The 27,898-nt window shown below is 43.1% G+C and overlaps 1 protein-coding gene across 1 annotated transcript; it reads left to right on the forward strand.

Annotated features, from left to right (window-relative positions):
• Nucleotides 1-46: 46 nt before the first annotated feature.
• On the forward strand, nt 47-27,084 carry LOC111270282 (uncharacterized). Its single transcript, XM_022850427.2, has 5 exons — nt 47-195; nt 6,639-7,191; nt 20,332-20,580; nt 21,126-21,338; nt 25,281-27,084. The coding sequence occupies exons 2-5, from the start codon at nt 6,672-6,674 to the stop codon at nt 26,246-26,248; spliced, it is 1,950 nt and encodes a 649-aa protein (XP_022706162.2). The 5' UTR covers nt 47-195; nt 6,639-6,671; the 3' UTR covers nt 26,249-27,084.
• The last annotated feature ends 814 nt before the right edge of the window (nt 27,085-27,898 follow it).

Below are 27,898 nucleotides of genomic sequence, written 5' to 3' on the forward strand. Positions count from 1 at the left end.
TGTTATTATTGTTAAAAACTTCACCAAGAAAGCTGGTGCTGCCGTTGTTTAACTTAGTATGAGGTCAAAGTGCGTATGCCTCGTTGACTTTCGGCAACTGACTTAAAGTGGACTGAACAAGTTTTGAAAGTTTTCCCTGGATGACCCGTGAAACTAGAACCTGTTCGAAATTTTTTATGCAACACCTCCATACAAGTAAGTAAAACTTATTCATTAGTGGTGCATCGCGCTGTATCCAACGGGCTAGCAAAATCTTAGCTAGTGGGTTTTACATTTGTATTCATGAACCTTAACAACCTGTATTTTATCAATTACGCCTAGAAAAAACTAAAAATAAGGTAGATGTTTTTATTCAGCAGCTAAGGTATGCTATTTAAGAATTCCGTTTCTGCAATCTAACAATCTTCTTGAGATCTAGAGGTTTTGTAAATTATGGCAAACATAATGTACGCTGGATATCATACATTTCTGATGTAGTAATACTCGAGACATAGGTGACTTAGTTTTTCTAATGCTAAGAAGACTTGAACCATATACCCGTTTTTTTTTTTATATGAAATCGAGATATTTGCTTCACTTTTCTATAAGTCATTATTAGTTTGACATATGTGCATGTATGTTTCTTTTTTTGTTAAGTCCCTACTTACGTATGACGAAAGTAACTAAAGTTACTCTCCTATTAAAACGTATCTGAGCAACAGTTATGATCTATCCGCGTGACCATGCTAGGCCCCAGTTGAGCTGATAATAACTTTTGCCAGGGTTTTAACCCTATAACGAGCAATATTGAAAATTTATAATAGGTCTAATCCTACCTCTGCCCACCTTTTAAGGGCAAAAAATAATTTAACTAATTTCTGGTTAAATACAATCAACCAATACGGACATTTTGTGCTTATTTTTATTTATGGGGCACGCTAAATGGGTGAGGGAAAGTGGAACACAGTTTACTTAACGTATCAAAATTTGCATCGCACCACGAAAGAAAACTACACGCAGTCAAGTTCCGTAAATGACCCTTAAATGAAGACTGGCTCAAAAGCAAGTAAAACCCAATTATTCTGACTGCCCTTTTGCTCAACCGCTAAAAGGCATTATCCTGGCAACTTGCAGTCACACATACCAAGTTAGACACGGGGCAAGAACAATTTATCTACTTTTGTTAGGGGGTTACTGCGTCCAAACTGGAGACTTATATCAGGGGAAAACTTTGCTTAATTTTAAGCCAATAAAAGGGTTAGTTAATGATCCGGATGCAATCACTATACGGGCAATTTTAAATTCGGCAAAATTAAGTTCAATTGAAGTTGCTATAGCTTTACTCAGAACTGCAAATATCGACGCGATAATGCTAAGCGCAACAAAACAACGCGTGTAACAGAAGTAGGCGGCAAGCGATATAATTCAAATTAAGGTTAAGTTACGTCAGGAAATCAGGCTCAGAGTTAAAGGACACAAAGTGGTCACCGAAAATGATGCACGCAGGTCCAGTTGACTCTGCATATAAAAGTTGTAAATTAAGTGATGAAATATCTATACTCGTAACTTCGTTCGCATAGATGACCAGCGATGGCGATTCATCTTCATACGTCGTTCTTTGATTTGTTGCCAGCTCATTCCTTCAATAGGTTTAAATGTAACGACTTTACTATTTTCAGTAAATAATAAAAAGGTAACGTTAATTATTCAATCTTGTCCTTCTTATAAAACATAGATTTTTCAAAAATAATTTTTTCATAAACATTTCCGTTAATTAATATAATATAATAAAAATTAATTAATTAATGTGACCTAAGTGTGGTTGCATGAAAACATCTGTCTATACAGAAGTTCTTTCCGATAAGTGGAGCTATTTTCAAACAAATTTATCAATATATATTTATCAAAGCATTATATATTGCGTAATAACTTGTGATAAAGTGCTTCACTGGTAATTTACTTTTCTCACTTATAGAAATGTGTGCACATCCGTTAGCTATTTCTTTTTTTCTATTGAAACTTTCGGTATAAACGAACTCTTATATAATGTATAATCTTAATAATCATCATAAATTACCACCGGCAGATCGTGCAAAGTGAAATAAAGCATAGTTTTACACAAGAACTGCTCCATGGACCATCATTACTACTTCACCCATATATCATAGTTACAGATTTCGTTAACATCCGGTATCAAATGCGGCCGATCTTTACGTCAGTTTGGCGATGACATGTACAACGACAGAAAGGATGAAAAAACTACGATGTTCGATGCTGTTATATAAGCATTCCCTCCGAAAAGCGGTATCAAAACTACCAGTCATCTCTCCCACTTATCACGTTCGTATGTCTTGTTCGGAAGTCGAAAAACTCCTTGCATCAGGCCGCCTTACTGATTCGACCTGTCCTCCATTCTGTTGAATACGACGATGTGGCCTATCTGTTCTACTTGACAGGACTCTTTCGCTGTGTTGCGCTTCGTTACTATCGTTTTATTGTGGACGGGCCTTTAATTTCAGTCGGCTTCATTCGTCCTAGTTGTCGCCCTCATGTTTGGCCTGTACGTATGTTATCCTCGTAGCGCTTTGCACCAGGATCCCGATCTCGTTGACCGGGTCAAAGAGAGGGGCGGTCGCACTGACCCTTATCATTGTGTAACGTACTGTCTTTTGTGGTTTGCTTGTCGAATGCGGACTGACTCCTGTGAGGGTGCCATAGTCTCGCACAGTGGCAGTATTCTGACGGCTGTGGCACCAACGGCAGTGGAGGCTAGATGACCAGTCGCGATTTGTCATTCAAAACGAAACCCTCAAAACGGAACCCGCTACTTGCTCTTTACCTTGTGACTCCGTGTCTAGCTGCGTTGAGTTGACAGTCTCGCACAAACGCGTACTAGCCTCGAGCGCACGATAAACATCTTCGAGTGCCCAGGACACGCCAGGCTTCGACCCGTTTGCGTGGCCCCTTCGTCCGTATCCATCATCCTTCCCCGTTAGGGCTAGCGTTCGAGTAGTCTCGAGAGTCGAGTGCTCCTCCGTACCACTCCGTGGCATTTACTGTTAACTGTGAACGGAATTGGCGAAAATGATGTCGACCTCGACAACAGCTTCAGGTTGTCGGCGACAAGAACAGCAGCAGCAGCAGCAGCAGAAACGACCCACGGATTCGTGCGGCTGGGCCTCAGCTGCCTGCCTGGTTTCACGTACCTCCCCTAAAGTGACCCTGACTCGTTCCAAAGTCCAATCTCGGCAAAATCTTCCCTATCGATCGGCGTTGTTCGCCAGCAGTGTCACAACGCCAAGCTGTGTGGCAATGTAAGTAATTCTTGGCTACTGTATTTGTCACAGGCATAGGCCTACTTCAGGCCTTGACTCTGGTCCGTTTTTTGCTCCTCGCCCTCCGCTTTGCCGATAACGATGTTTAGTTAATTTACATTTATTTGAACATCGAGCGCTATGACGGACAACAGCAGTGACAACATCAGCAGCAGAAATGGCAATTATGTCTGAATATGATACGTTTAATAGGTTGGGGTACTCTTTGGCATAGGGAGCCACGTGTTATTATGTTCGTATATACGCATAATGCATAAATTAGTGAAGCACTGCCTTGGAAGGCAACTAAGCCACGGCTAGATCTTCAAATCATCATTTGTCAAACGATTCAAGAAAATTGTTGAAAAATTTATTTACACCTACTTCTAAGCAAAAATAATTCGGGTACAATCACGCTGCTAGCGTACACGACCATAGAGTTCTATGAAACGACGGAAACTGTAGGACAGTTTCCGTCGTTTCGTAGAAACGCTAGCAGCGATCCTTAAATTCACCCAGTTCAAGCACTTTTGACATTTACGGCCAAACCCATTCTTAAGGGCATCGTCGAGCCCAGTTAAAGTTCACCTCGCCGTTAACTTACGGCGACGATTAAATCGAACATACGGCTATTTTGGAAAACAAGCGTATGTTAATAAGCGACTATACCTTCACATATCGTCTTAATAGATAATTGTCTCTATGTGGGAATTTGGCAAAATACTCGTATGTCAATTAACAGCTACTTACTGATTACGATGTATTTATATTGTATTGTTTTGTATAAACAAACGGGTAAAGGAAACGCGTTGTTTGGTAACCAAGCTAACTATAAACTCAAGCGAGCAGAATGTGTATGAATGTTTTGCACTTTGTTTAATCTTGAAGTGTTCCTGTCTCGATTACCGCACATACGCGATCCTTAACACACTAACTATAGACTTCGCCTTTTAACCGACGCCACATCCATTACCGCAATCAGGATACAAACAAAAGCAAACAATTAAGCAGAAATCGACGTACGGAGACCTGGGCACAGTGGAAAAGATATGACGAAAAAGGGATCATCCACAAAAGCCGCCTAAGTAAAAAAAAACTATAAGGGATTTAATTTACGGCTGGTTTACGCTTCTCCATGGCAGTACTACTCTCAAACGCCAATAATCAGCTTCATTCCATTTGAATATTCCGGGTCGCCATTATGGGTCGGGCATCTTATCGGAAAACATGCCATATCACAGCTACTATTATTATTATTATTATTATTATTATCAAGGATCCAGAAGAAGATTACCGCCGAAGAGTCAATCGCCTGACCCCTATATTAGCGATCTTCTACTGGTTCGTGCGTACATAGCGCGTTCGGTGTGCGTCCACGCTTGGGCACCCGGTTACAGCTACGGGCAGCGGTACGGTACAATGGTGAATTGTACGCAATATTGACACAAAAGGTTAAACTCCTAGCGTCAAAAAGCGACGCAGTTAGCAACGGCGGCACGAGATGAACTTGAATCAAACACAAGAGGACTATAAAGAATGAAAAATACGGACCCAAAACGAACCCAAGTGAACGGACAATTGTTTTCTAAAGCCCAACCTGATAACCTATCACGTTTTCGGTTATTCGCCACTAGTAGATATTCTTCCATAATTGTGTATAGTAGCCGCCCGTTGCTACATACATGTGCCATGACATGAATCCGGTGGCGTATGGGACACGGTGTGAATATGTCCACGTCTCGTTGACGTTAGTAATACCGTCGACAAACAGGAGAAACGCCCAGCGAAGCATCATCGTTCGGCACAGCTCTAGCTTTGTTTATCTGGAGGAAAAGAAAGAAGTATCTCCCCGTGAGACGCGAACGTGGCTTGACTGCCGATGCGTTCATGACGGTTACTTTAGGCCGTCGGCGTATCGGCCGAAGCGGGCAATCGAGGTCCTTCCGAAGCCGCTTAAGATGCTCCGATGACGGTAGCGATAATGGCTACTACAACAAAATATGTATATATGCATTAAATGTGTGAACGTCGTATGTATGAATATAATTAAATTATAGGTGAACAAACGGTTGTATAGAACGGTTAGTCGAGAAAACATGTGACAATAGCGTTAAAGGACCCAACGACTCCGGGCCAGGCCAGGCCAGGCCAGGCCGGGCCGCCCGGCTGGTTGATACCTGAATGCAAACTGAGCTAACCAATCACGATCGATGCGAAGATGGCAGCAACAGTAACAACAATTCCGAAAATCTGACAGCACTTACTAGAATGAGGCTACATTATTGACAGGGACACGCAAACATACAGGATCAGAGAAATCATTTAAAGTCGCTATAGAAGCAGCGTCGACAGCAGAGTTTCTTTATATTGTGTTCGCAGTGACGACGCCAGCGGCGACGATAACTGCGGCATTAGTCCTAATGAATCAAATGGAATTAACGGTGATCTGACCGACTCGATTGGCCGTGTCGGTCTCTCGTTCGCGCTCGATCGGAGAGCCATACCCATTTATATCGGACATTTACATACATTGACGACGTAGCCGATTCTGGTACCGCCACAGGGGAAAGCAACCGTTGTAAATATCTGTTTGTTCTGGCCGTGAGCGCGTGTCCGGGTGGCTTATCAAACTGTAACAGCGTTAGCAACAAATTCGGAGCGAATTTCACCGGCGAACTATTACTACCGTCATTATTCTACGACTACCATTACGAATTAATATTAAATATCTGTGTCTGATTTACCGAAAATCGAATTAGTAGCAGCCGGTGAAGCTTTGCAGAAGAAGCATGGGAAAGGTCTTCGCGTGCTGAAGATGACAAAGCCCGCGCTCATCTCGGTGACTTTCAGATCCGATCACCAGTCCCTGCTATCGCTGTTTTTTTCCAAACTAAAATTTGGCATTTCTGGAAAATCATACGATGCTGCGCATATGAAGGTTATCGTCTGTTTTGGCTGATTTCTTTTTTCTCTTATTACGCTCAACGCGACTTGTGAATAAATGAGTCAAATTTAATAAGGTATAATAAACAAAATTTGTATTTCGAAATCAACAAATATGTAGGTGACAACAGAATTCCGCGGATGTTGCGCTCCATTGCGTGAAGAGAGCTTGATTGATTCTGATTATTATTACGGGTCGTTCTAACGACGTGCACGGGTTCCTGTGTAGTAGTTCACCTATACGAACCCAGCTGATAAACGTTGAGCTACTGAGGCATCAGTAGTCAAATGCAATTTTCTTAACAATAAATAACCACTAAGATTTTCTTGTAAAGGTTATCGTTTCGTTCATGTACCGTCTGATATGATTATACTAACGAAAACCATCTGATTTTTTTCTAGTTTACTACTTCCAGGATATCATCAGCGGGCGCAATGGATCTAACAACATCACTAGACAAGACCACGTCTGCAACTCCTGTTAAGGATGAGCCAATCGTCATAAATGACGACGGTCTGCAAGCCAACAATAAGAAGCCTGAGGACACTACAGCCAACACCACCTCGATAGGTTCCGCTGGGCCTGATAAACAAACGGGCACCTCTGATCGTAAATCCCACTGCTCCTTAGGCAAAGCGACTTCCTTAAACAGTTCATCGTCGAGAGCTTCCAGCGCTCCCATTTTTAGCCAAGGGCCCGCCCATCTCTCAAATAACCGCAGCCCAGCAACAAACGACGGTAGCAACTCGACGCCCGAAGAAATGGCGTTATCGCCATTAGAAGTAACGGGACCAACAGCTTCAATCGGTTCCCCCACAGAACATGGTAAACTAAGGTCTTCATCACAATATAGCTCAGAGGGGGCAAGCAAACTTCAGAAAGCAGCGTCCTCTTACCTTGACAGCTTGACATCACTGACCTCGTCTCTTATTTCGACACCCGCTGTGGGTTTTGGTAAGCATTTATCTGTTCGCTTCTTACTTACCTGATCTGCTTTGCTAACAGAGGATAAAAATGTAACGCGTGAACATACGTATATTTTCCTAGGCCTCTGTGTGTGGTTAAAATATGAACTATTTGGTGTTGTATTATGTCACGTCCATGTTCACTTTTATACTGAAATGTATGATGGTAAGTCTTCCATTACCTAAATAGTATTAATCACAGGTCACCCTTTTACCTGGTATATTTAACTCTTGCATTCGTTGTAAGCCTAAAAGACACACCACCGGAACCAATGCTTGACTTAGGCACCCGTTTGCAACAAATAGTACTCTTTTTCACGTAAATACAATTTATCGCTAAAATGATATTCAAAGCCATCTGTAGAAAAAATGTACTCCAGATTGTCAAAACAGGCAAAATCATATAGACATGTATCATGTCTGTGCACTGACCTTCGACACGTATCCAAGATCAAGCGTAAATCCTAAGACTCAAGATCCTCGTTGAACAGGTCTAGAGGGAATCGAGCAGACCGAGCTGAAGGAATAGAAGGCTGAAAGCAGTCATCGTCACTGCTGCAAAAAGCAGCAAAGTAACAAGGCGTTGACGACTGCATGCGTGCGCGTGTGCGTGCGTCCATACCGACGTTTATATGACGACAGGTGAACAGGCAGACATCGACGTCGGGATGGCGACGGGGGTAATGACTGAAGCTTAGCGAAAGCTTGAACGAGAGAGGAGGGGTTTGATTTATCTAACAACAACAGAAGCAGCGTTACTTTGCACTGGCTGAAAGGGATGTTAGCATCGATGGCGGAGATGCAGTGACAATTCAGGCAAGGTCCTGAATGCTAACAGTGTGACCGCATTGAGGATCGTTACACTCATAGTCGTACGGTTGCCCCTAGCTCTATAATGGTGCTCCAGTCGAATTAATGGGGGTGAGGTGCTCCGCCGATGCTACTGTGTCAGGCAAAAAAAGAAACGAGTGGACGAGCACGCGACGCGTAAGCGACAAAGACAAGCACATGCACGCGCACACGTACATACAAGAAAGCAGAACAAATAGCCATAACAGCGACAAAGAAATAGAAGAGAACTAAATCAAGTGAGAGCAGCGGTGACGTCGACGGAAGACGTGGCAAAAATCACGGACCTTGCGCCTGCTCAGCTAAATGGACGTGCGTAAATAGTGACGATTCTGTTGACGACCAGCGTAGATCGTTCGTAAATCCCTAAACGAAGGCGACGATTGAAAAAGCAGAAGAATCGGGATACAGAAAACGAAGTCAAGACGGATCCCAGCGCCGTCTGTGTTAACGCCGATGGGGACCACACTAACAACGGCGGTGATGACTGAACCGAAAGGGTCACAAAGTCAGAGAATCAATTTACGCCCCAGATCTTCAAAACAGCAACCAACTTAGCAATTGAGCCAATAACTGCACTGGTTGACCGCTGCATTGATTGTCCGACCCAACTGGGATCTTGGCCATTTGATAAATGCTGTCGGCTCTCCATCTGCTTATCCGCCGGAGCGCAGTTCATCGTATTAAAAACACACGCTCTCACATATTTACTATATATTGATAAAGAAGCAGGGGGAGCTGTTGCGCTGGCTTGATGCTCGCTTTTGACTTCATTTTATTAAGATTAAATTCCTATCGAATCCCCGCTGGCGTCGGATGGCTATTGCTTGTGAGTGTCGAACCTTGCCTTTGTCAAGTGTCAAGGATAAAGAGATGGTGAAGCAGAGGGCAGAGCAGCTATCGAGCATTGGCCTAAGTGTTATGACCACCATTGCTTGCTTCCATCTGCTTTACGAAGTACTGGTACGTGTAGCGATGGAACGGATCGACCGCGTCGACGGCGCTCCATGTATCGCAAAACTGACGTAATAAGAATGAAATCACTACGAAGAGCCACTGCGTATGTCGGTGACAAAGTAAACCAATCTGTTTTCATCGCCGTTGCTCTTACTATTTCTGATGCAGACGACGACGACGACGACGACGACTATTCATAGGTAATCTCAAAGCAGTGAATTATCGTATCGTTAGCTCGTTGGCTTTCCGCAACAAATAAAGTTCTTGCTATCGATTGAGTGCTGATGAGGGAGAGTTGAACTTCGTCCCATGGAGGCCTCAATTGAAACTTCAATTCAAAGTCAGATAATGCTTGTGACATACTTGTACGTATTAGAGGTGGTAGAAGAGTCGGCAATGGTTGAAGGTTATATCTTTTTTTTTTTTTTCGATTAAGACAGTTAACACTGCTGTTTGTCGTACGAGCACTTCTCCAATGACTGTAGCTATTGGTGAAGATAGATAGCGCATTGGGTAAGTCAATTTCATTTACATGCGCGATGCCATTAAACCATTTGTGTACGGTCTTTGGACAGAATCCTCTTTAGCTTCATCTACATCAGCAGCCGCTACGGTGAACGTGTTCGTGTCAGAAATTCAGATCTACAAATCCGTCCGTGGTTCACTCAATTATTGAGACGTGTACACGAAGCGTCAACAGCAACCTACGCTATAGGCGGCAAATTGTTGTGGCCATAGACAGGCCACGTTTGTTTAGGTTTACTTAGGCTGACAACGATAGCGTCGGTAAAGGCCACAACCCTTCACAAAAGATATTTGCTCATTCGTACGTATGAAATACGAATTTCCTACGGGTGAATTGTATAGGGTCGTCCGTTTTGCTATACTTGTCGAAAGTCTAAAATACGGATCTAGTTAGCTATCAGATCAAGTATTTGCAATCTAGAAGGTATATGTATATAGGCCACAAACCCGGGCATAAGGCTCTATCACCATTTGCTTAGTGCCCGTTAAGTTCTATTTCTGCTTTCCTTCGTTTGCATAGCCGCAGTAGCGGTAGCAGCAGCAGCAACAACAACAACAACAGCAAGTCTCGTTCGCGTATCTTTACGGGTATTTCTTTGTATCCTAACTCGTATCTGTTGGATGGTCGTTTCGGCAGTGCTTTCGAATAGGAAACTAACTGTCTATGCGTTTAAATTCGGCGATCCGCCACCGAACGAGCTCATGAACACAAAGATTAGCAGCGACGCCGTTTTAGTAAAGCTTCAGACCGTTAAACCGAATGTTCGGACATCAGACTCAGTCAAAAAACGAGTTCTCCAACCTTTTACTCAGAGTAGCAATTAAATGACGACGAAGCCTGAACAAGACGATCTGATTGTGGTGCTTTCTTACCGACACAGATGAGGTTTGGCGGCAATTGATGGGTCGAAAAGGAGCAAACAGAGCCGACAAATTTGCTAACGCTATGTCGAAGGGTCATCCCCCACAGCGTCAAGGACCGTTTCGGCACAGCTGACGTGGGATGTCGATCACTTATGTGTTACACTGGCCCTGACGTTATATGGGACTTTATTTAGGACTTTTATAGATCAGCCGTTGATATAAGCGAGGTGTTTATTTGGATCGAGACAGGCAAATTTGAAGAGAGGTGTTTAAGCCAGTATTACAGTATCGATTATACGATCAGCATAGCCTTTCCTTCTGGCGAGGAAAATCCCCTTTGAAGCTTCATAGTTGCGAGATATTTAATTTTATGGCAAAGATCTACTTCATGAGAAACCCCTTCTCGAGGCGATCTCAACGGGCATATTCTAGAAACGAGCTACTACTGATGAAGAAGGGCTAAAGTCCGCTGTGTTGTTTTGATGCAGAATAGCACCTCGAATCCTTCAGACAAGGCCTATAGCCCACTTATTTGGATGCTTTCGAAGTGCCTAAATGAAGTCTTAATGGAATTCGAAACTGAATCAGTGGTCAAATATAGTACAACAACTCTCAGATATAGTTGCTGGCGTACCGGCAGTTGTGTAGTTTGAAGTTCAATGCTCGCTTGTGACTACGTAAAATCATTGGAGTTGCTAGTTTTTTTAACTTACCATGCAGCTACATTCAATCCTCAATCCTTCCGTTTCTACTTTTCACAACGTGCCTCAGACGTAACTGCTCTTGTGCAGAATATTCGCGTGTAACTATTTGACGCTCTTCTACAACAAAAAACTTCGCTAACTCGCGCTAAACCAAGGAACCCATTTTGGCTTGTGGTAGAACCAGGTCCCACAAAGATCTAACAGTTTCTAGTTGGCATTGTAGTACTGCATTTGCTTGACGTCCAACACACAGTTCTTCTAACTCGTAGAAGATTATTTGTAAGTTATAAAATCTGATAAAGATACATTCGGTTTATGATAGATTACTATGCAAATGGCACACTTCGTCTCCGAAAACGCTATTCGAATCGGTTTACCCCTGCCATCAATTAGTGCTAAAATCTAACCCGTTTGTTTATTCTCTCTGGGCTGATATATGCTTAAATGAACCTCACAGCCTCTTTTTGCCTAAAAGGAAGGCGGAAGCGGAGAATAGTTAGTCCCCCTCCGTACGTGAAACTGCAATCCTCCCCATTTCTCCTGCAGGAAAAATTGCTCATAGACCGATCTAGTGAATCACTTAAGCAGTGCACAGGGCTTCTTTTTCGTTGCGCACTTTAACGATCCGCGTAACGACCCAGTCGCTCAGCAGATTTGTCGCCGTCACCACAATTACTATTCCGTCTCTATCGGTCTCCAGTTGTACCCTAAAACCAATCGGGATGTAGCAACAGCAATAGCGTTGGCTTTCTCTTTATGGGATGCTACCTGAGAGTGTGGACACTTCAAGCCGAAAACGAACTTCAAAGAGGTCTTGAGCCACTCTTTCGGTTCGAGTTCAGCGGCAGTTGTCAAAAATAAACTTCGTGGCACCTACCTAACGCGTACAGATACGCGTGCTCACATGCAGACGGCCAAACGTTTTACCAACGCCAAAGGGAAAAAGCAAGAAGTAAAAAGCTATGAAACATAATGACTGTATTAATGGTGTATCAGTCTGGTGACTCACTTAGTGGTGACTTGTCGGAGAAGCAGTGGTTGGGTTGTAATTGCTAAGGCGCCATGCGGCGATGACTAACTAGTTAACCAGGATTGAGCCATCGATTGTGGGGCCATACGAGCAGCGCGCTCACACAAGTAAATGCTAATTTCAATTGCGTCAGCCGACGATACCACAGGGCCGTTCATCCAGTGCATTCGGACTCTTTTCGCATTTACTACATTCGGTTCGTGGCGGACCTATGTCTTTTGTGCACAATCTCCGGCTCGCGAGAGCCTGGTCCTATTGCTGGGTCGTTTCACCTTCCTGCTGCTTTTACGGTTTCGATTAGCCAAAATTTACGTCCTTAGTGGGTCGATTGACAGCCAATTGGATCGTTTTTCTCTTCTGTTCAAGTTCGGCCTACAGACGGCCTGCACGGATCGTTGATAATCTCGATCATTGGCCATTTGTGAACGCTGATCTCAGCCTGTCGTAGACGCTGTAGCAGAAATCTGAGATGCGGTGAAACTGTCATCTTTTTCTCTCTAAACTTTACCGCCACCACTGTGCATGGAGAGCAAGCAATAGCAGGTACCATCCTCCTTGTATTATCTCTGAAGTTAATTATGACATTACAATCATTTTAAAAGAACCCGACGGCGAGAGCTGTGCAAAAATGATCCGCGAAAGGTTAACACCAAGGCGTGGAATTTCGAAGGTCGGACCTAGTGCATTGCTTACCTAAATCGTAAATTTTAGATTAACAGCATTTGATATACTGTCAAATATATATACGGTATAAAAGTAATGTACTGCACAGTGTCCTTTGTTAATCCATACATGAAGTCCCTTAACGAGCCGATATCCTATCGAACATAGCCTTGACAACAAGGTAGGTTCAACGCAATTGGTCTCCAACCAATAAGCGTTGATGATGAAGAATTTGTCTTCGATTGAAGCGTGCCATATGCCATGCTTTGAATGCGGTATGCAGCTGAGTGGATTCATGAAGAATTTTCTGCCTGACCTGGCTATTACGTTCAGCACAGGAGTTTGCCCTGCGGACAGGGTCCAAGGACGTTCATATTGAGTATGGTCATATCACTTAGCTATATAATCAACGAGGCCACCTGCCTTTGAAATGCGCGGTAGTTCCAAAGCTATCAGATAATTGAATCAAGTAAACAAAAGGGCAGGAGACGACGGCATTAAAGTACCGATTCGATCGGTAACTAGGCAGACTGCTAGGGCAATACGGAAGGCAAATGAACAGTAGCATTTCGTACGACACGCTAACCCACTAATCTACTCTCTAACTATCTATATTTGCAAAAACAGTTTTGATAGGTACTTTTGTAAAGATATGCTTTACTACGTTCACCTATATTTACAACTTAGCACATAATTATCAGTAGTGTTCGAACTGCTACTGATCGTTCCTTATAAAAAATTACGTTATAATGAATCTACATGCGAAGGGTTTCGTAACAAAGATGAAAAATCAATTTTCAAATAGTTTTATAGATGTAAAAGTAACTATATATTTGTAGTCAGCGGGCTGACTCAGTGATCTGACTCCGGTGAATTGCTCGTAACGATACCCACGCCATTCAGCTTTATTATATTTGCAAAAAAGAAGGGCTCACTAATAAGCAAAGTCCACGCGCGAGGCTTTTTCATTGCAATCTGGCACACACAATCACAAAGGCAACATTCATTGATTACCATTTGTACTTCGTCTGGTGGCTTCCGACCGCTATTTTTGACCGTCTGTTTAATGCGTACGGCTTCGAATTTATTCAGTATCGCCCGAAACTCGATTCGGTCCATGGAAGTCTCGGAAACGCTTACCGATGATAGCTGGCGGTGCATTCTCGAAACGTTTGAAGATAAGTTGATTCGGTCGATTTGATCAGAGAACTTCACTCGAACGTCGACGAAAGACCAACTTGAACTTTCTTGAGGGTAACCAATCTTATATTTACGTTCACTACGACGGTAACGACGATGGCGTCACTGGGCGTTCTTAGTGTCATTCCAAGTTATGGATAGCTATGGCTGCGCAAATAATTTTGCCAATAAATATGTTCGTACATAACGTAAATTCATCGTTTTCAACAATAACATCCCTGTCAGCTAGGACCCATCGATGCGGTTCTAACATCGTTTACCAAATGTTTTGCCTTGCTGAAATCTCTGACCGGCAATGCGTAGGAGTAAGTTCATCTTACTATATATGTCTATTTTGCTTTGTTTATATGAGCTTACCTTCCGTTCCATCATCAAAAGATTTTTCCTTTTTTTTATACTTTAATGAACGAACGAGCAGTGCAGGCCGATCAAGGAAGTCGAAGATTATGCCGAACATGTGCTACTGTATATATATATCAGTAGTACTATCATTATTTAGAGATGATCGTTAGCAACCTAGTAGGGACTATCGTTGAGGTGATTTCTGCTAGGACCGAAAACGACATATCAAACGGTCGATAACAATGTGATTGCATAATCTTTCGTTCGGCACTTGTTTCTCTCCAGCAGCGCTGATCGCTGGGCGGCAATAAATTTGAAAATTGGCCAATTTTATTGTTGATGGCTTGTAGCAGACAACCAAAGCCTTTTTTCAGCCGATCGATTTATGCGTTTTGTGTCTGAGCTCTCAGATTTGCAACAGTTCTTTCTACTTTGTTCAAGTTTCTGCCAGCGCCAGCTCTGCGGTTTCCGCTGTTTCGTTGCACGTGGTCATCTATTCATGGTGTATGTGCATACGTCGATGGGAAATTGTGTGCGGTCTTCAGGCAAATCGGTTACCAGCCCAGTGGCAAGAGTGATAGACCTCGGAGGTCCCGGACATGGACGGGACTTGAAGCAGCCAAAATCGTTAAATCGTCAGTGAAACGATCTGCAGTCCTTCTAAAACTTCATAGATCAATTTCCGCGACTCCCTGTTTTATTCACCGAAATTGCTTGGACGGTAACAAAAAAAAAAATTACATTGAATATAGTGGGAAGATCTATTCTAATATAAACTAGTAGAAACGATAAGGGTATGTAGGAAGCCGTGAAAAATGTATTGAAGAGGTAACGCTTCCGAAAGCGAAATCGTTGAGGAGGTGCTAAACGGAAAACAGATAGTTGCTCGTTTTGAATATCTTTTAGTCACGGTGTGCGATGATACTAATTAAGCTTGGTACTTGACACGTAGTTTCAGACCGGAAACAGTGAGTCTAAGAAAATACGTGCGCATAAGGGATATCTGAATGATAGAGTCAAGCTTTTGCTAGCCATCACTCTGACTGTGAATACTTTGGATCCGTTTATATATTCGACTGCTAGCTCAGGCTTGAATATTGGTACTCGGTTGCACGTTTCCTTCTACTGTTAATAATAATAACGTCCTTAGGCATCATTTGATCCAAATAGCATTTGTGATCCCGTACGTTATTATCTAATGTTAAAGTCGTTTATATAATCTATCTTGCAGTCATCTGCTAACTGCAAGGTATGGTCCGGTCAGTACCGCAACTGCTTTGTATATTACTATATTTTGGTTCCGTCACATGAGAGGTTATGCCATACCGACTAGATAATATCTAACTAGTCGGCATGCCATTAAGTTAAATTAGTAACTTGTTTGGTAACGTAACTGCTAGTGCGAATGATAACTCGATTGAAAAAAAAAACTTCTAGACCCGTGACAAGTCACGTTTCATGTCCATTCGATGTTTACAGCCTACAACTGGTTATAGTCGAAGTAGTTGATCGACTGTGGCCGTCCGTACTAGCTAGCCTCTCCGGTCATCACGGATTTCCCATGATGCAGGCAACACCAAGAGTCTGATTCGATCCGAGTATCAGCGCCGGATCATTCGCTTGCTGATCTGTCAGCTAGCTGGGTTTCAACAGCGACAACCCTCCCTTAATGCCGTATCCGATAATCGCTCACGAGTTTGACCGTTGCTCACGGAACATCTTAGCTTCACTCTGACCAGAGCTGCTTAATCATGATCTGTCCCTTGTATCGCTATTACCGGGGGATGATTAGCGGTGTATTGACGTGTGCGTATGTTAACGATGCGGCCACTGGTGTCGAAGCATATCATCGCTCTATCACATACATTACTTCTTCGTCTACCCTCAATAGGGAGGATAAGGAAAATGTTCTTCACTGTTGCACAGGTGACAACGCTGCGGCAATAGTAGAAGTACTGATATGGTTTATGTGCTTGTCCATCCATTGATGCGCGAATCTGTATGCGTGCCTATATCTAACTCAGCTGAATACTTGATCCCGTTCTAGCAATGACAGTCGCGGAGCCCAGCTAATGATGCAACAGCGAAATACGCGCCGCAGTGAAGATACATACACACACACACACGCGCACATAAACCTCTATTCCATTCAGGATACGTTCAAGTAACGTCCTTGTAGTTATTCGATGTCGCAAAAAGTAAAAGGATGCTCAGATAAAGTTGGGAGATAAAAATCAGGAACAGCTCCATGCTGATAAAGGTGGCACTGCTACAAGCAGTCGTCGGCAGATCCCATGTCCAATCCACACCATTACCTCCGGAGCAAATGTACGTCCCGATAAAAGATCATTCCTGGTTATGGATGGCATCAGACGGAAACTGAACCAAGGCGTTCAACTGAAAAAGGATGCGCAGCATAAAAAAATCTCATATATATAATTTAGTTTATAATTGGTTGATTCTACTCATATGGTCGTATATGACGCATTACACAGCCCAGACCCACTGACGCGACATACCGCTATAGCTTCTCAGGGAAATCACCCAGATACAAAGAACTGTTTCAGCGCATTCGAGGTCTGCTGCAGTCCACTTCGACACGGCGCTTCTATGCCGTATAGCATTCGGGTAGTATCTGAACAAAAGGAACTGTGTCATGCATACTGGCCACTCTCTTGAAAGAAGTATGTCCGTGCAAGAAACAGTGAGATTTTAACAGAGAACTGTAGCAAACTTCTCTCTCGGAGATTTCGAGGCCGCGTTTATTCCAGTTAAACCCACACGTGTTGAGCAACGTTCGATACCGATGACGCATATAACCCGTAACAATACAACACGTTAGTTCCCATGATTATTACCACCATTGTCAACTGTATTGCCACAGTCGTTATCGTCGCATTTACTGCCGTTGCTGTCTCCGATATAGATGCCTATTGCTCGCTGAGTATCTTCACAGGGTCTCTGTTACAAGACAGCCGCATGCTGCTACTTACCGGTCAGGGTGCCTAACGTTTATATATATGCGAGAAGGACGAAGACAGCAGCATGATGATGATAATAATAATGAGAAATGGGCGGAGAAAAGAAGCGATGGGCGCTTGTCAATCCACAATTAATCGATCATCCGTCCCGTCGCTCCTCCACACAATGGCGCCGGTATCATTAACGCGACTACACTCATAGACCCTAACGACAAAGATTGAGAAAACCGAAATCAGTCGACAGAAGAAGAAGCAGCTATGGCAACAACTAAGAAGATTTGACAAACCTAGTTCGTTATCGTTTATGGTTCGATACCGGTTTTTTTACGAGTGGAAAAGGTGTCGGTTTGTCAAAAGAAAACGTTTAGCGAGGGAGCGTCTGTATTAGTATTTATTATTATTGTGCGTTCTACGTAATTTCACGGATATATTAAATATGTACTAAAATTCAACGTTCTCTAATCGCATTGAGGCATGTGTTCTAGCGGACTTTAGAGCCACTCTTTCAATGTCCGTCTTCGTTATAGTGGTCTTTTGTAGCGGTATCCATTAGGAGTTCTAACATTTCGAGCCAGTCATTGCCTCGAAACCGATAATCAGCAGCGATGAAGAGCGACACGCGGGCTACCTAAATTTACTATATCGTCGATGAATTTCAAAAATTGGCTTTATCATAATCATTTACGGCAATGCATCCATCAAAGTGAAGCGAGATACAACCATTACAGGTACCGGGTGATATTAAATATGTCTCATCTAAGTTTGTATGTGGTTATACTTATTGGAGAGGATGTACCTGCGACCGAGACAAACTTTCATGATTGACAATTTCACCGGGTACATATTTTAATCGTACTCTCGAGTTCTATGTTTTACCAATTCCTTATTTGCTCTGTGGAAAAGGCGTTTACGTAAAATTTCGATGATTGAAGGTCTAGTGCGACTGGACTGCTAAAGGCCGAACAGACCAAATGTAATCAAGGTCTCACTGGCGCATTGACAAGCGCGCTCCTTAAGGGGTCGTGCTTTCGTCCATCTTGAGTCTGGATGTATCTGTTAAAAGGCTGAAACCTTAAAAGAAGGCGCCGCACCCCTTGATTCACACGGAGATAGCACGGAGACGGGACAAAGCGTTAGCGCAGGCGCAAAAACCTTTTGACGCATAGAATTTATTTATCCTGCCGCTCGTTCGTGAAGACCGCTATTTTTGCGTCGGGCTAGTAACGCAACAAGCTGCAGATAATAAAAACGACGCTGTGTCACTTTCTAAAGAAGAAAGCTTCCCTTAACAGGTAATTTGTTGGTGCACGCAACGCCCGCGCTTGGCTACTTGGCCGGCTTGGTTGGCGACCTCGACGATTAAGTAATATTCCATGCTGACAGGCTGACAAATTTCGATCCTTAAAGCTATATGGGCCTGCTTAGATCGATACTGTGTTGGTATCCACTAATGCTTCTATACTGGTTAGGTAGACGAAAAAAAAGGAAACAGTGACACGCAAGGACGCAACGTTACCGTCATACGGCGAAAGAAATGGCATTTTACCTCAGTCTCAATTATTACTATGATTGTACAGCTTGAACAAGCGAAAAATGTCTTTTGTCGAGATAAAAAGAGTTACATAGGTAGTTTTATACATAGTTACATATGGCGTTTGTAAAGCTTTACTATGTGTGATAGAATATCTGAAAATTTTGCTAGGAAACCAGAACGTGTCAGTTTGATGTACAAATACGTCGTAGGCTCTCTCGAACTGTGTGTAAGTTGCCAAATCATTTTTAAAAATTATCTGCTTGAGCTTGTGTGTCTGCTATTATTACGTATTCAATTCCATGGTAAATTCACGGGTGTCTTTTCGCCGTGAAAATAGCTAGTTATAGCCCTCCTTAAGTCATGATGAATAGACGATATTTGCTGTCTTCTCGTGTCGGGCTGTCGCAGTTCCGTCTGACAGGTTAAGTGTACCTTGAATCAACGCGTATTGCCTCTATTTTGAGTAAATATAGCTAGTCGCCGTGAGATCCATCGAGTGTACACCCGTAATATATCAATCGCGATCGTTAGCTGCTACTTACTCAAGGCTGATGCAGCTATTGCCGCAGCTACGTAAGTAGGTTACACCCTATTCTCAGGCCCGTTCTCAGGTATGTGGTGCCCATATGATTAGCGGTAGCAAACATCAGTAAACAGCACGAGTTCGGCACGAGCTCGGCACGAGACGCCACAACGTTCTCTGTATCCACACGGTGTGCATTGCCGTCGCATACATTGTTAAGCATAACCTGCCAGACACAGCACAAGAAGCGCGTGATAACACAGAGAGAAAAGAACCTGCTGTCATTCATCGCCACCGACGTTTCGCTGCAGTCGCGCTGCTACCCCTATATCTACCAACAACTACCCACTTCCTTTGCCTCCGCCCCATTAAGAGCTACAGAATACCGAGTCATGCGAATCGATACTGTTTTTATAAATTGTTCTAGTGGTCCAGCTATGTGTTCATATGGCTCGGGAAAGGTACTCGATTAGCGGATTTCTCGCAATCGAGGCGTCCTCTGACTTTCACAGCCAGTCACTAGGCCTCAGCCCGTATACTAGTAGAAATTTTCGTATTTAGTTCAGCAATGTGTGTCACCCTGATACACGCCAAACGAATGAGTAAACGCTTCGGCCAATCTTCGACACTCAATGGCTGTGAGTTGAACTGTTATGCATGGGCATGGCTATATGAAACCAACGGCCAGATGTAGCTGGTTGAGGGAGTTAGCTCAGAATGTCAACTTTTTGACAGGTAACGATTTGCTAGCAATTGCTAAATGTTGGTATCGTTTAGAGCTTCAGTTGAGGCAAGACACGTTATCAACATGCGCAGTATTCCGTTTGGCGCTAATCTGTCTCGCTGTATTTGAAAATAATGAGAAAGGCTGTGTACACCTTATTATAGATTGTAACACTCTGCGCGAAGGACATCGTAGGTGTTTTGAAAGTTATTTTGCTGTTATTTGATTTACAGGTTCTCAGGCCGCATTATGGCCGAGCCTCGCCGGGAGTTTCTTGCATCCCTTGGTCGCATCACAGTTAGGAATTGATCTGGCGCAACTTGCGGGCCTGGGCGCAAGTGGCGGTCCAAGTTCGTTGGATGGCCTGGCTGGAAATTATTATACTTCAGAACTCACTGGTCTTATCCAACGTTCTTCACAACATAGTACAAATGGAGTAGTACCGCAGCATCTGATGACAGAAAAGGGACGCGACTCTGGCGGTATGTAACTTATACTACTAACTACACGCGCATTCACTAATTCGAACTTCGAATACAAACATTTATCTTTACCTATAAAGTTCTGTTAATTGGGGGAATCAGATAGAAACGCTTAACCACTAGATGGAGTGTCATGTTCGACGAAAGCTGAATATGAGGCTTGAGGTTTGCCAGTCATCAATCGAAGGTTCGATCAAATCTAAGTTCAGAAAGCATACCATAATTCCGATACAAGAAATTAACGAAATGCTAGTTTGCTATAGGAAACGGTCGAGCAACTTTATCATGGTTAATGCCGAAATATACTGAGCTGCGTATCTGATGGGTCTTTAGATCTCTGATTTTCTCTAGATTGCACAAGAAAGCTCCGTCTAATTTCCGATCGAAACAATTTGGGCCCGATTGTGTCCCTTGGTGACTATATTCGTACGTATGTTTTCTACTATACGCGAGTATCAGTTGCGCTTGTCGGCGTGTTTGCAAACGCTGCGCTAATTTACATTGAATACTACTATGAACACTTTTTTTTATATCTGACGTTCCAGAATCGGCATTAGTTAGCAATGCCGAGAAGTCCAGTCAGTGCTCCAAAAGTTCGTCGCAATGTCAACAGCTGGGACTTGCAAGTCATCGGGGCGTGATTGGTGGGTCGAAACCTAAGGTGGCTACCCCTCAGGTAGTAGCCAAAATTGAGTCCTATAAAAAAGAAAATCCAACTATATTCGCATGGGAAATCCGTGAACGACTTATCGCTGATGGTAAGCAAAGGAACAACATTGTATAAATATATTAGCGCACTGACAATTTAACTTGTGAACCAAAGAAGTTACTAGCGAGCAATTTCTTAAACTGTGTCGTGATCAAAATAGGTATATAGTAGAAAAATAGGTAAAGTGCTAATTTTCTTTACAGTGATCAGAACTTCCAAATACCGATACTCGAAGGAACAATCACTTTTCCGTGTTTTTTTTTTCTTTAATACGATTATTCCTCTGACCTTGTCTTGTTTGAAACAGTTAGAATAGGCGCTTTTTTGCAGTCCACGAAGCTAACTTCCTTGTGAATTGAACTAATCACCGAAGTTTCATCAGCAAGATACCAAATTTGAGAAAAACTTCGATACTACTAGATACTACGATAAACTAGAATCAACTGGTATAAGCTTCATCTACCAATAACGTCAGCGTTCTATTTGTAAGCGTTACTGAGAGGTTGCTTGATGTTTTTTTTTCGAGACGGCGTAAACATTCCTAAGGCTTGAGTGCTATCATCAGAGAATGGTGACATTACATCAAGCAGTCATTAGCGTCAAGTAAATTTGAACGCAGATGGGGATCTTCATAGTCGGTGGCGGATACCGTTCGACGCGGCTTTGTGTATCAATATATGGCTCACGCTTTCCTCCTCAGTTTATCTACCTCGGATTGACCAAGGGTGTAAGCTGGCACTATTTATGCACAGCAAATAATAAAATAAAATACGTCGAAGCAATGCTGGGTTAGGCTTTGAATATCAACGGGGCAAATGGGGTGGAATTTAAAAAAAAAAGGTTAATAAAGTACCTGATACTGTAAGATTATAGGACCTCATTTGTTCTACGTAGAAGACATGTAACATATATAATGCGTACTGTTTCACACTACAAGGAAATTTCTTTGTTATTGTAAATAGTTATTCGATGGCGCCCGGACTAGGTTGTCTGCAATCACCAGCCTAACCTATGAGATTCTGAGGGCAGTCTCAGATATTTTCAAAATTGTCCACCCTTTTCGAACTCCAGCTTCGCTCGGTTGTTTGATGAAAACATTCACATAATCTTTTTGTTTAGCACGGACTTTTGAAGATATCTAAGATTCTTCCGATGATTCCACGGTCTAATTAACCGTCATCCAGTTTCAACCTTATCGTTCAAAAACTATCTATCTTCAGACCACTCTTCGCCTATAGACGCAACAATAGTTGGCGCATACAAATATGTACACAGAGCGTTAGAGAATCCCCATTTATTCAGCAAGTTTCTAAATTCGTCTCACCTTCAGCGCCGGAACGAGAGAGAGATGAAGACCACGGAATAGTGTTTTGAGCCCATACGCGTTGGCATCTATGTTTTTTTCTTTGTTATTTAGAACGATAACGAGGCGCGCATCGTAGCTCCAACGCGATTCTATAGTTGGCAGCAGCAAAAAGGTGTTGACTTGTTTGGTAATTCCCAGCCTTTTGTTATCTAGGGATGCGCAATGTTCTTCGTGTTTCTTAGAGCGCCCATTGTTATTGGGGCTTATGAGTGCTGTGGGGAGTGGCCACGGGGCCGTTTTTCTGGGCTGTCAAGCCAGAGTTGGTTGCTCTTGAATTAGCGTGGCCAGAGAGTAGTAGTCTGCCCGCTTCGTTGCCAGTAGTGACCAGTTGGGCAGCCGCATTGCTGCTCTCGAGCGGTCTTCGGCTAATTGCGCGGGTGCGGTGGTGAGGCTGTGTACGTCTGTCGGTTTCGCCGCCGACAAATGAAAGGCACACAAAAAAAGCGGTCTATCGGCTGAGCAGCAGCTGAGTGGGGTGTTAATCGCCATGTTGTTTGAGTGTGTACGTATGCATGTGTACGCTCGTGCGTATAACTTCATATTAGTATCTCTGTCTATAAGCAGTAAGCTGGGCGCGAATATCAACTCTGGTATTCGCGACTTCGGTGGAGTAAATACGGAAGGGGAGCGCGCTTCAGCTGAGGCTAACATCGCGTTATAGGGAACACTTCTCCCTACTATTTGCGACACAAGTAAGATACTGAATTACAATTGTCGCTAACGTCACAACTACCCTGCTTGCTCTCGTTTCCCGGCAGCGTGCGGGGCTAATCACGAGCCACCACGTATCCACTTATAATATGCACGATACTTCGGCACATCAAAATACGCCACGCATGATCCAGTCGGCCCGTTTCCCAATTAGCTCATGAAAAAGCCTGAGCAGCGAGGGTTGGTGCGGCGGGAAGAACGGAATACAAAGGGACCTGTGACGCTCCTATGGATTAACGAAAGGTTCGCCATTAACGCTACCATTGCCAACAAAAAGTCATGATACTAATGAAAAAATCCCTTCTTTCTGAGGGAGCAGAAAAATAAGGCACTGTTTTAGACGGATTGCGAAAGCTCACAGCAATGTCAGCAGGAGAATTATTACACTGGCTGTTATTTTCGTTCTGATGTTGTGTTGTTGTTGATTATAACGATGGCGCTATGATAACGACGACGGCAAAAAAAAAAGTGGCAAGGGTAGTAAAATAGAAAATGAAAAGTCTACAGAGCGTCCAGGACGCGTTTAAGAGATATATGGTGTGGCGTCGTCCCCACCCCTTCGGTGAGAAGTGGTTGAGGTGGCTTAACGCTTTGAGTAAATTTCTGCTTGGCGCAACAGGTCAAATACTACTACTACTACTAGTAGTAGCAGTAGTAGTAGTAGTAGTAGTAGTAGTAGTAGTAGTAGTAGTAGTAGTAGCAGTAGTAGTAGTAGCAGTAGTAGTAGTAATAGTAGTAGTAGTAGTAGTAATAGTGGTGCTACCACTAACCGTATCTACGTCTAATTCATTGGTAAAACACCGATCTGCCCACTTCACGATCATCACGTGGACGGTGATGAAACCCGCTCGATCCTGGCTGGCTTTTCCGCTGCCACGCGCGGTAACACCGAGTTAGGATAGCTAATTTTCACCTGCGTATCTGTGTAAAGCCTAAACGGTACCTTTACATTGTATTGTTTGGATCTCAACAAAACTGCGTACTGAGCCAATAGTCAGGTATACTATTTTGATTCCGCTTTATTCTAAATAGAGCAATACAGTTATGTCGCCTAATGATTAAGTTGTCAGCTATAAGTCGTTTAGCTAGATGAAGATCTTTGTCAATATAACGCAAGATGAATTGTTCCTTTGAAGTTTTGTCAACTAATTCAGCTCAGCAAAGGCAGCTGTACCATTAGTAAGACCATTTTGCTGTAATTGTGAGGTGGTACCCGAATAGAAAATTGACATTTAAAAATGAAGAGCATAGGATCATTATTCAGATCGTGCTTCGTACGGAGGTATTTTGTCAGTCGTATGAAAACGCACAGCGCGTAAAAGCTGGCTGTCAATGTATTGAGAGGCCCGCGTCGCGAGGGGTATCTCAGTACTTAATTCGGTAGCTTCAGACAAACTCTGTTAACCTTGTCGATTCATCGGCTCGAAGTCGTTTACCCAGTGTGACTCAGTGTGAAAAAAAGAAGCTGCCGCACTTGAACACTATGAAACGACGTAATGCTTTAATTAGATTAGTCTCCTCCATGAGGGCTTGGCCTTTCAGGCGACAATGAAAATTTGCTATACGGACGAAAGGACCTCATTATCGGTGCGGTAAGATAACTGTCTGTGAAATATCGCCATGCCGAAACTATGCCGCGAACTTGTATCAAAATAATAAAGAGGAGAATTTTTTGTTCATGATTTGTCACTGGCGACGCCATGAATAAGGCACATTCTTCATCGTTTCTACATTGACACGCTCGTCACAGTCGAGTAAGGAATACTATTTTGATCTGTGTCCTTCGACCAACACTAATCAGTTTAAATCGTTGACATGTTTTTTCATTGCTAAGCTCAGCTTAAGACTATCAGTAGAAAATATTTTAACTTATGTTAAAACAATTTACCATCGACCCTCCGTCTCTTATTTCAGATGTCTGCACCAACAGCACAGCCCCTTCCGTCAGCTCCATTAACCGCATTCTGCGCAATCGGGCCGCTGAGAGGGCAGCCGCGGAGTTCGCTCGCGCGGCAGGGTACGGAGTTGGAGGAACCGGCGCTCTAGGAGGCGGGGTTGGTGGCATGCCTCTTGGAGCCTTGGCACACGCTCAGTCTAGTGTAAAGATAGCGGGGCATATGCACACGGTGATTTTAGGACCGAAAAACGACTCAGCTCCATCACCTCCGCATATTTGGTCACCTGCGCTCATACAAGCGGCACCTCATGGGAATCACCACGACACAGATCGTCTAAACCATTTCAAAACACTAACAGACAGCGGCGATCGAGCTAGCGGAGACGAATCAAATGGTGAATCGGATGACACTGACCGTCCCAAGTTCCGCCGTAATCGGACAACCTTCAGTACAGAACAACTGGAAATGTTAGAAGAGGAATTCGAAAGAACCCACTATCCATGCGTTGATACTCGGGAACGCCTTGCAACGAAGACCGGCTTGTCTGAAGCGCGCGTGCAGGTTTGGTTCTCGAACAGACGAGCGAAGTGGCGCCGTCATCAGCGAATGCATTCATTTGGTCGTGCATCTTCGCCGCCTTTATCTTCAAACGGCCATCGAAGCGCAGATTCGTCTTTGGCAGATTCGCCCACTCCCACGTCGCCTACAGCGCCATTTATCGAAAGTCATGCTCCGGCCGACAAAAGCCTCAGTCACCCGTTCTCGATCAATAACGTATTAATGCACTTGAGCGCAGCTCAGGAAGCCGCTACCTCGAATTTGCAATCCCTTATTGTGAATCCGTTTGCCGCTGCAGCTGCTGCGACGGATGCCGCCATGCGAGACGTTATAGGACCTATCCATCATCTATCAGCATTCACGAGACCCGTTCAGAAGCATCCTGTCGCTGGAGGTGGGGCCGAGCGCCACGTTGGAGATCCTTAGTCCTCAATGCTTGATTATAGGCTAGCTTTTTTATTACTGGTTCAACATCCTGTAACATTATCTATTGTGAACCAAGGGCTTTGAGTGCGGCATGTAACCTTTCTTTGCATGAGAGTTGACCATAGTTAATAGGAAAATTGGCTACTGATCATGTATGTTACATCCTAGATACTATTTAACTATAATATTAGCACGCGGCAGTGGAACAGGAAAATGGTAGGACTAGTTTGCATCTGGTACAATACAATATTTGTACCGCGGAATTTACCGTGAATTGTGCCTTAAAGCTTCCAAGTACCCAGAGTGAGCTATATATAAGGTAAACGAATTATGTAGGTCGTACTATACTCATATGATTCCGAAATGTTATTGCTTGGCAAAGGAACGGTAATATCTAAAGCGTGAAAATTATTTAACGGATTAGGCCAATACCGCATGCTGTATGTATGTAGTAAATGATATATATATATATATATATATATATTAACTTTTAATTATTTATTTTCTATGGAAAAAATAGAGCTAGTGTTTATCTTTTATTGCTTGCTTATTTATTGATGAATGTTGAGAGGGTTAGTTGTGATTATGGCCTAATCTAGAAGTAGTGTAAATATGTACTTTATCTTACGAGGTTTATTATATACTAAATAAGAATGTGAATTATAGCACACGTAAGCGTACTTTGAGATTATATAATAAAACCATTGTTTATAACCTTGAGATTTGGTTCTAAAGGAAAAGTTTGTTTCGATCCTATTAGGGCTAATTGCGCATTGGAGGCCGCACTAGCTCACACATGCTTGAGATTATTAGGTACACAGTGATGAATGACAAGCGGTCCTGGCCATTACCTATAACAAGGAAGTGTTCCGTAAAATCCTAAAAAAAAACGAAAGAGTCTTTGATTCATCAGCTATACATGTTGTAGCATATATGGATATTTTTTGGTTCAATTCTTAAGGAACCTGGACCAGCGATCCAAGCAAATCGAAAATCATGGATGTGACCGACGCAGAATATGTAAAAGGTGTATTTCCTGATTTTTTTTATTTGACGACATAAGAGATGCTACAGGTAACGGAATGCACTAAATGAACAGGCGTTTTTAACGACGAAGGGCAAACAAACACGAAGCAGTTGGGAAGCTGTGGATGCGTGTTGAAGCCCGCTTCAGGCCCTCCTTAACTAATCCGTAACCTGCATATTGGTCTTTTTTCTGAGGAACGGAAAACCTCGAAAAAAACTGCTTGAGATGGTGTGCATACAAAAAAAATAAGGTGAAAAAAGATACGTAAAAAATACCAAGTTAGTGTCACTTCGGTCGCACGCCAATGGCTCTTCCTTCAGACCGCTTATAATTTGCCACCTACTATGCTGCACATCATTACAGGTGGCTCGATATAATAGCGTACCTTGGCGATGTTTTAATACCTTTATTCCTGCTAATACATATGCAAATCCAAATGATCATTTTCGTTAAGAAAGACCCTAAATTACCCCCAGATTGCATAGCGACATCCCATAAATTGATGGGGCTACTTACAAGGAACAGTATATTAGTAACAATAAGCCACAACGACGTTGGGACAAACGCGTTCACTTTGCAACAATGCCCATTATCGCCTCTGTGACGCAAGGGTTAGGTGACGT

This window comes from Varroa jacobsoni, unplaced genomic scaffold (assembly GCF_002532875.2).
Source record: "Varroa jacobsoni isolate VJ856 unplaced genomic scaffold, vjacob_1.0 scaffold_1460, whole genome shotgun sequence".
Lineage (NCBI taxonomy): Eukaryota > Metazoa > Arthropoda > Arachnida > Mesostigmata > Varroidae > Varroa > Varroa jacobsoni.

Excerpts from the sequence above, each read along its gene's own strand:
- LOC111270282 (XM_022850427.2), top strand. The coding sequence starts at position 6,672 with ATGGATCTAACAACATCACTAGACAAGACCACGTCTGCAACTCCTGTT. Across the intron at positions 7,192-20,331 it reads GACACCCGCTGTGGGTTTTG|GTTCTCAGGCCGCATTATGG; the intron begins GTAAGCATTTAT and ends TTTGATTTACAG. Across the intron at positions 21,339-25,280 it reads TGAACGACTTATCGCTGATG|ATGTCTGCACCAACAGCACA; the intron begins GTAAGCAAAGGA and ends CTCTTATTTCAG.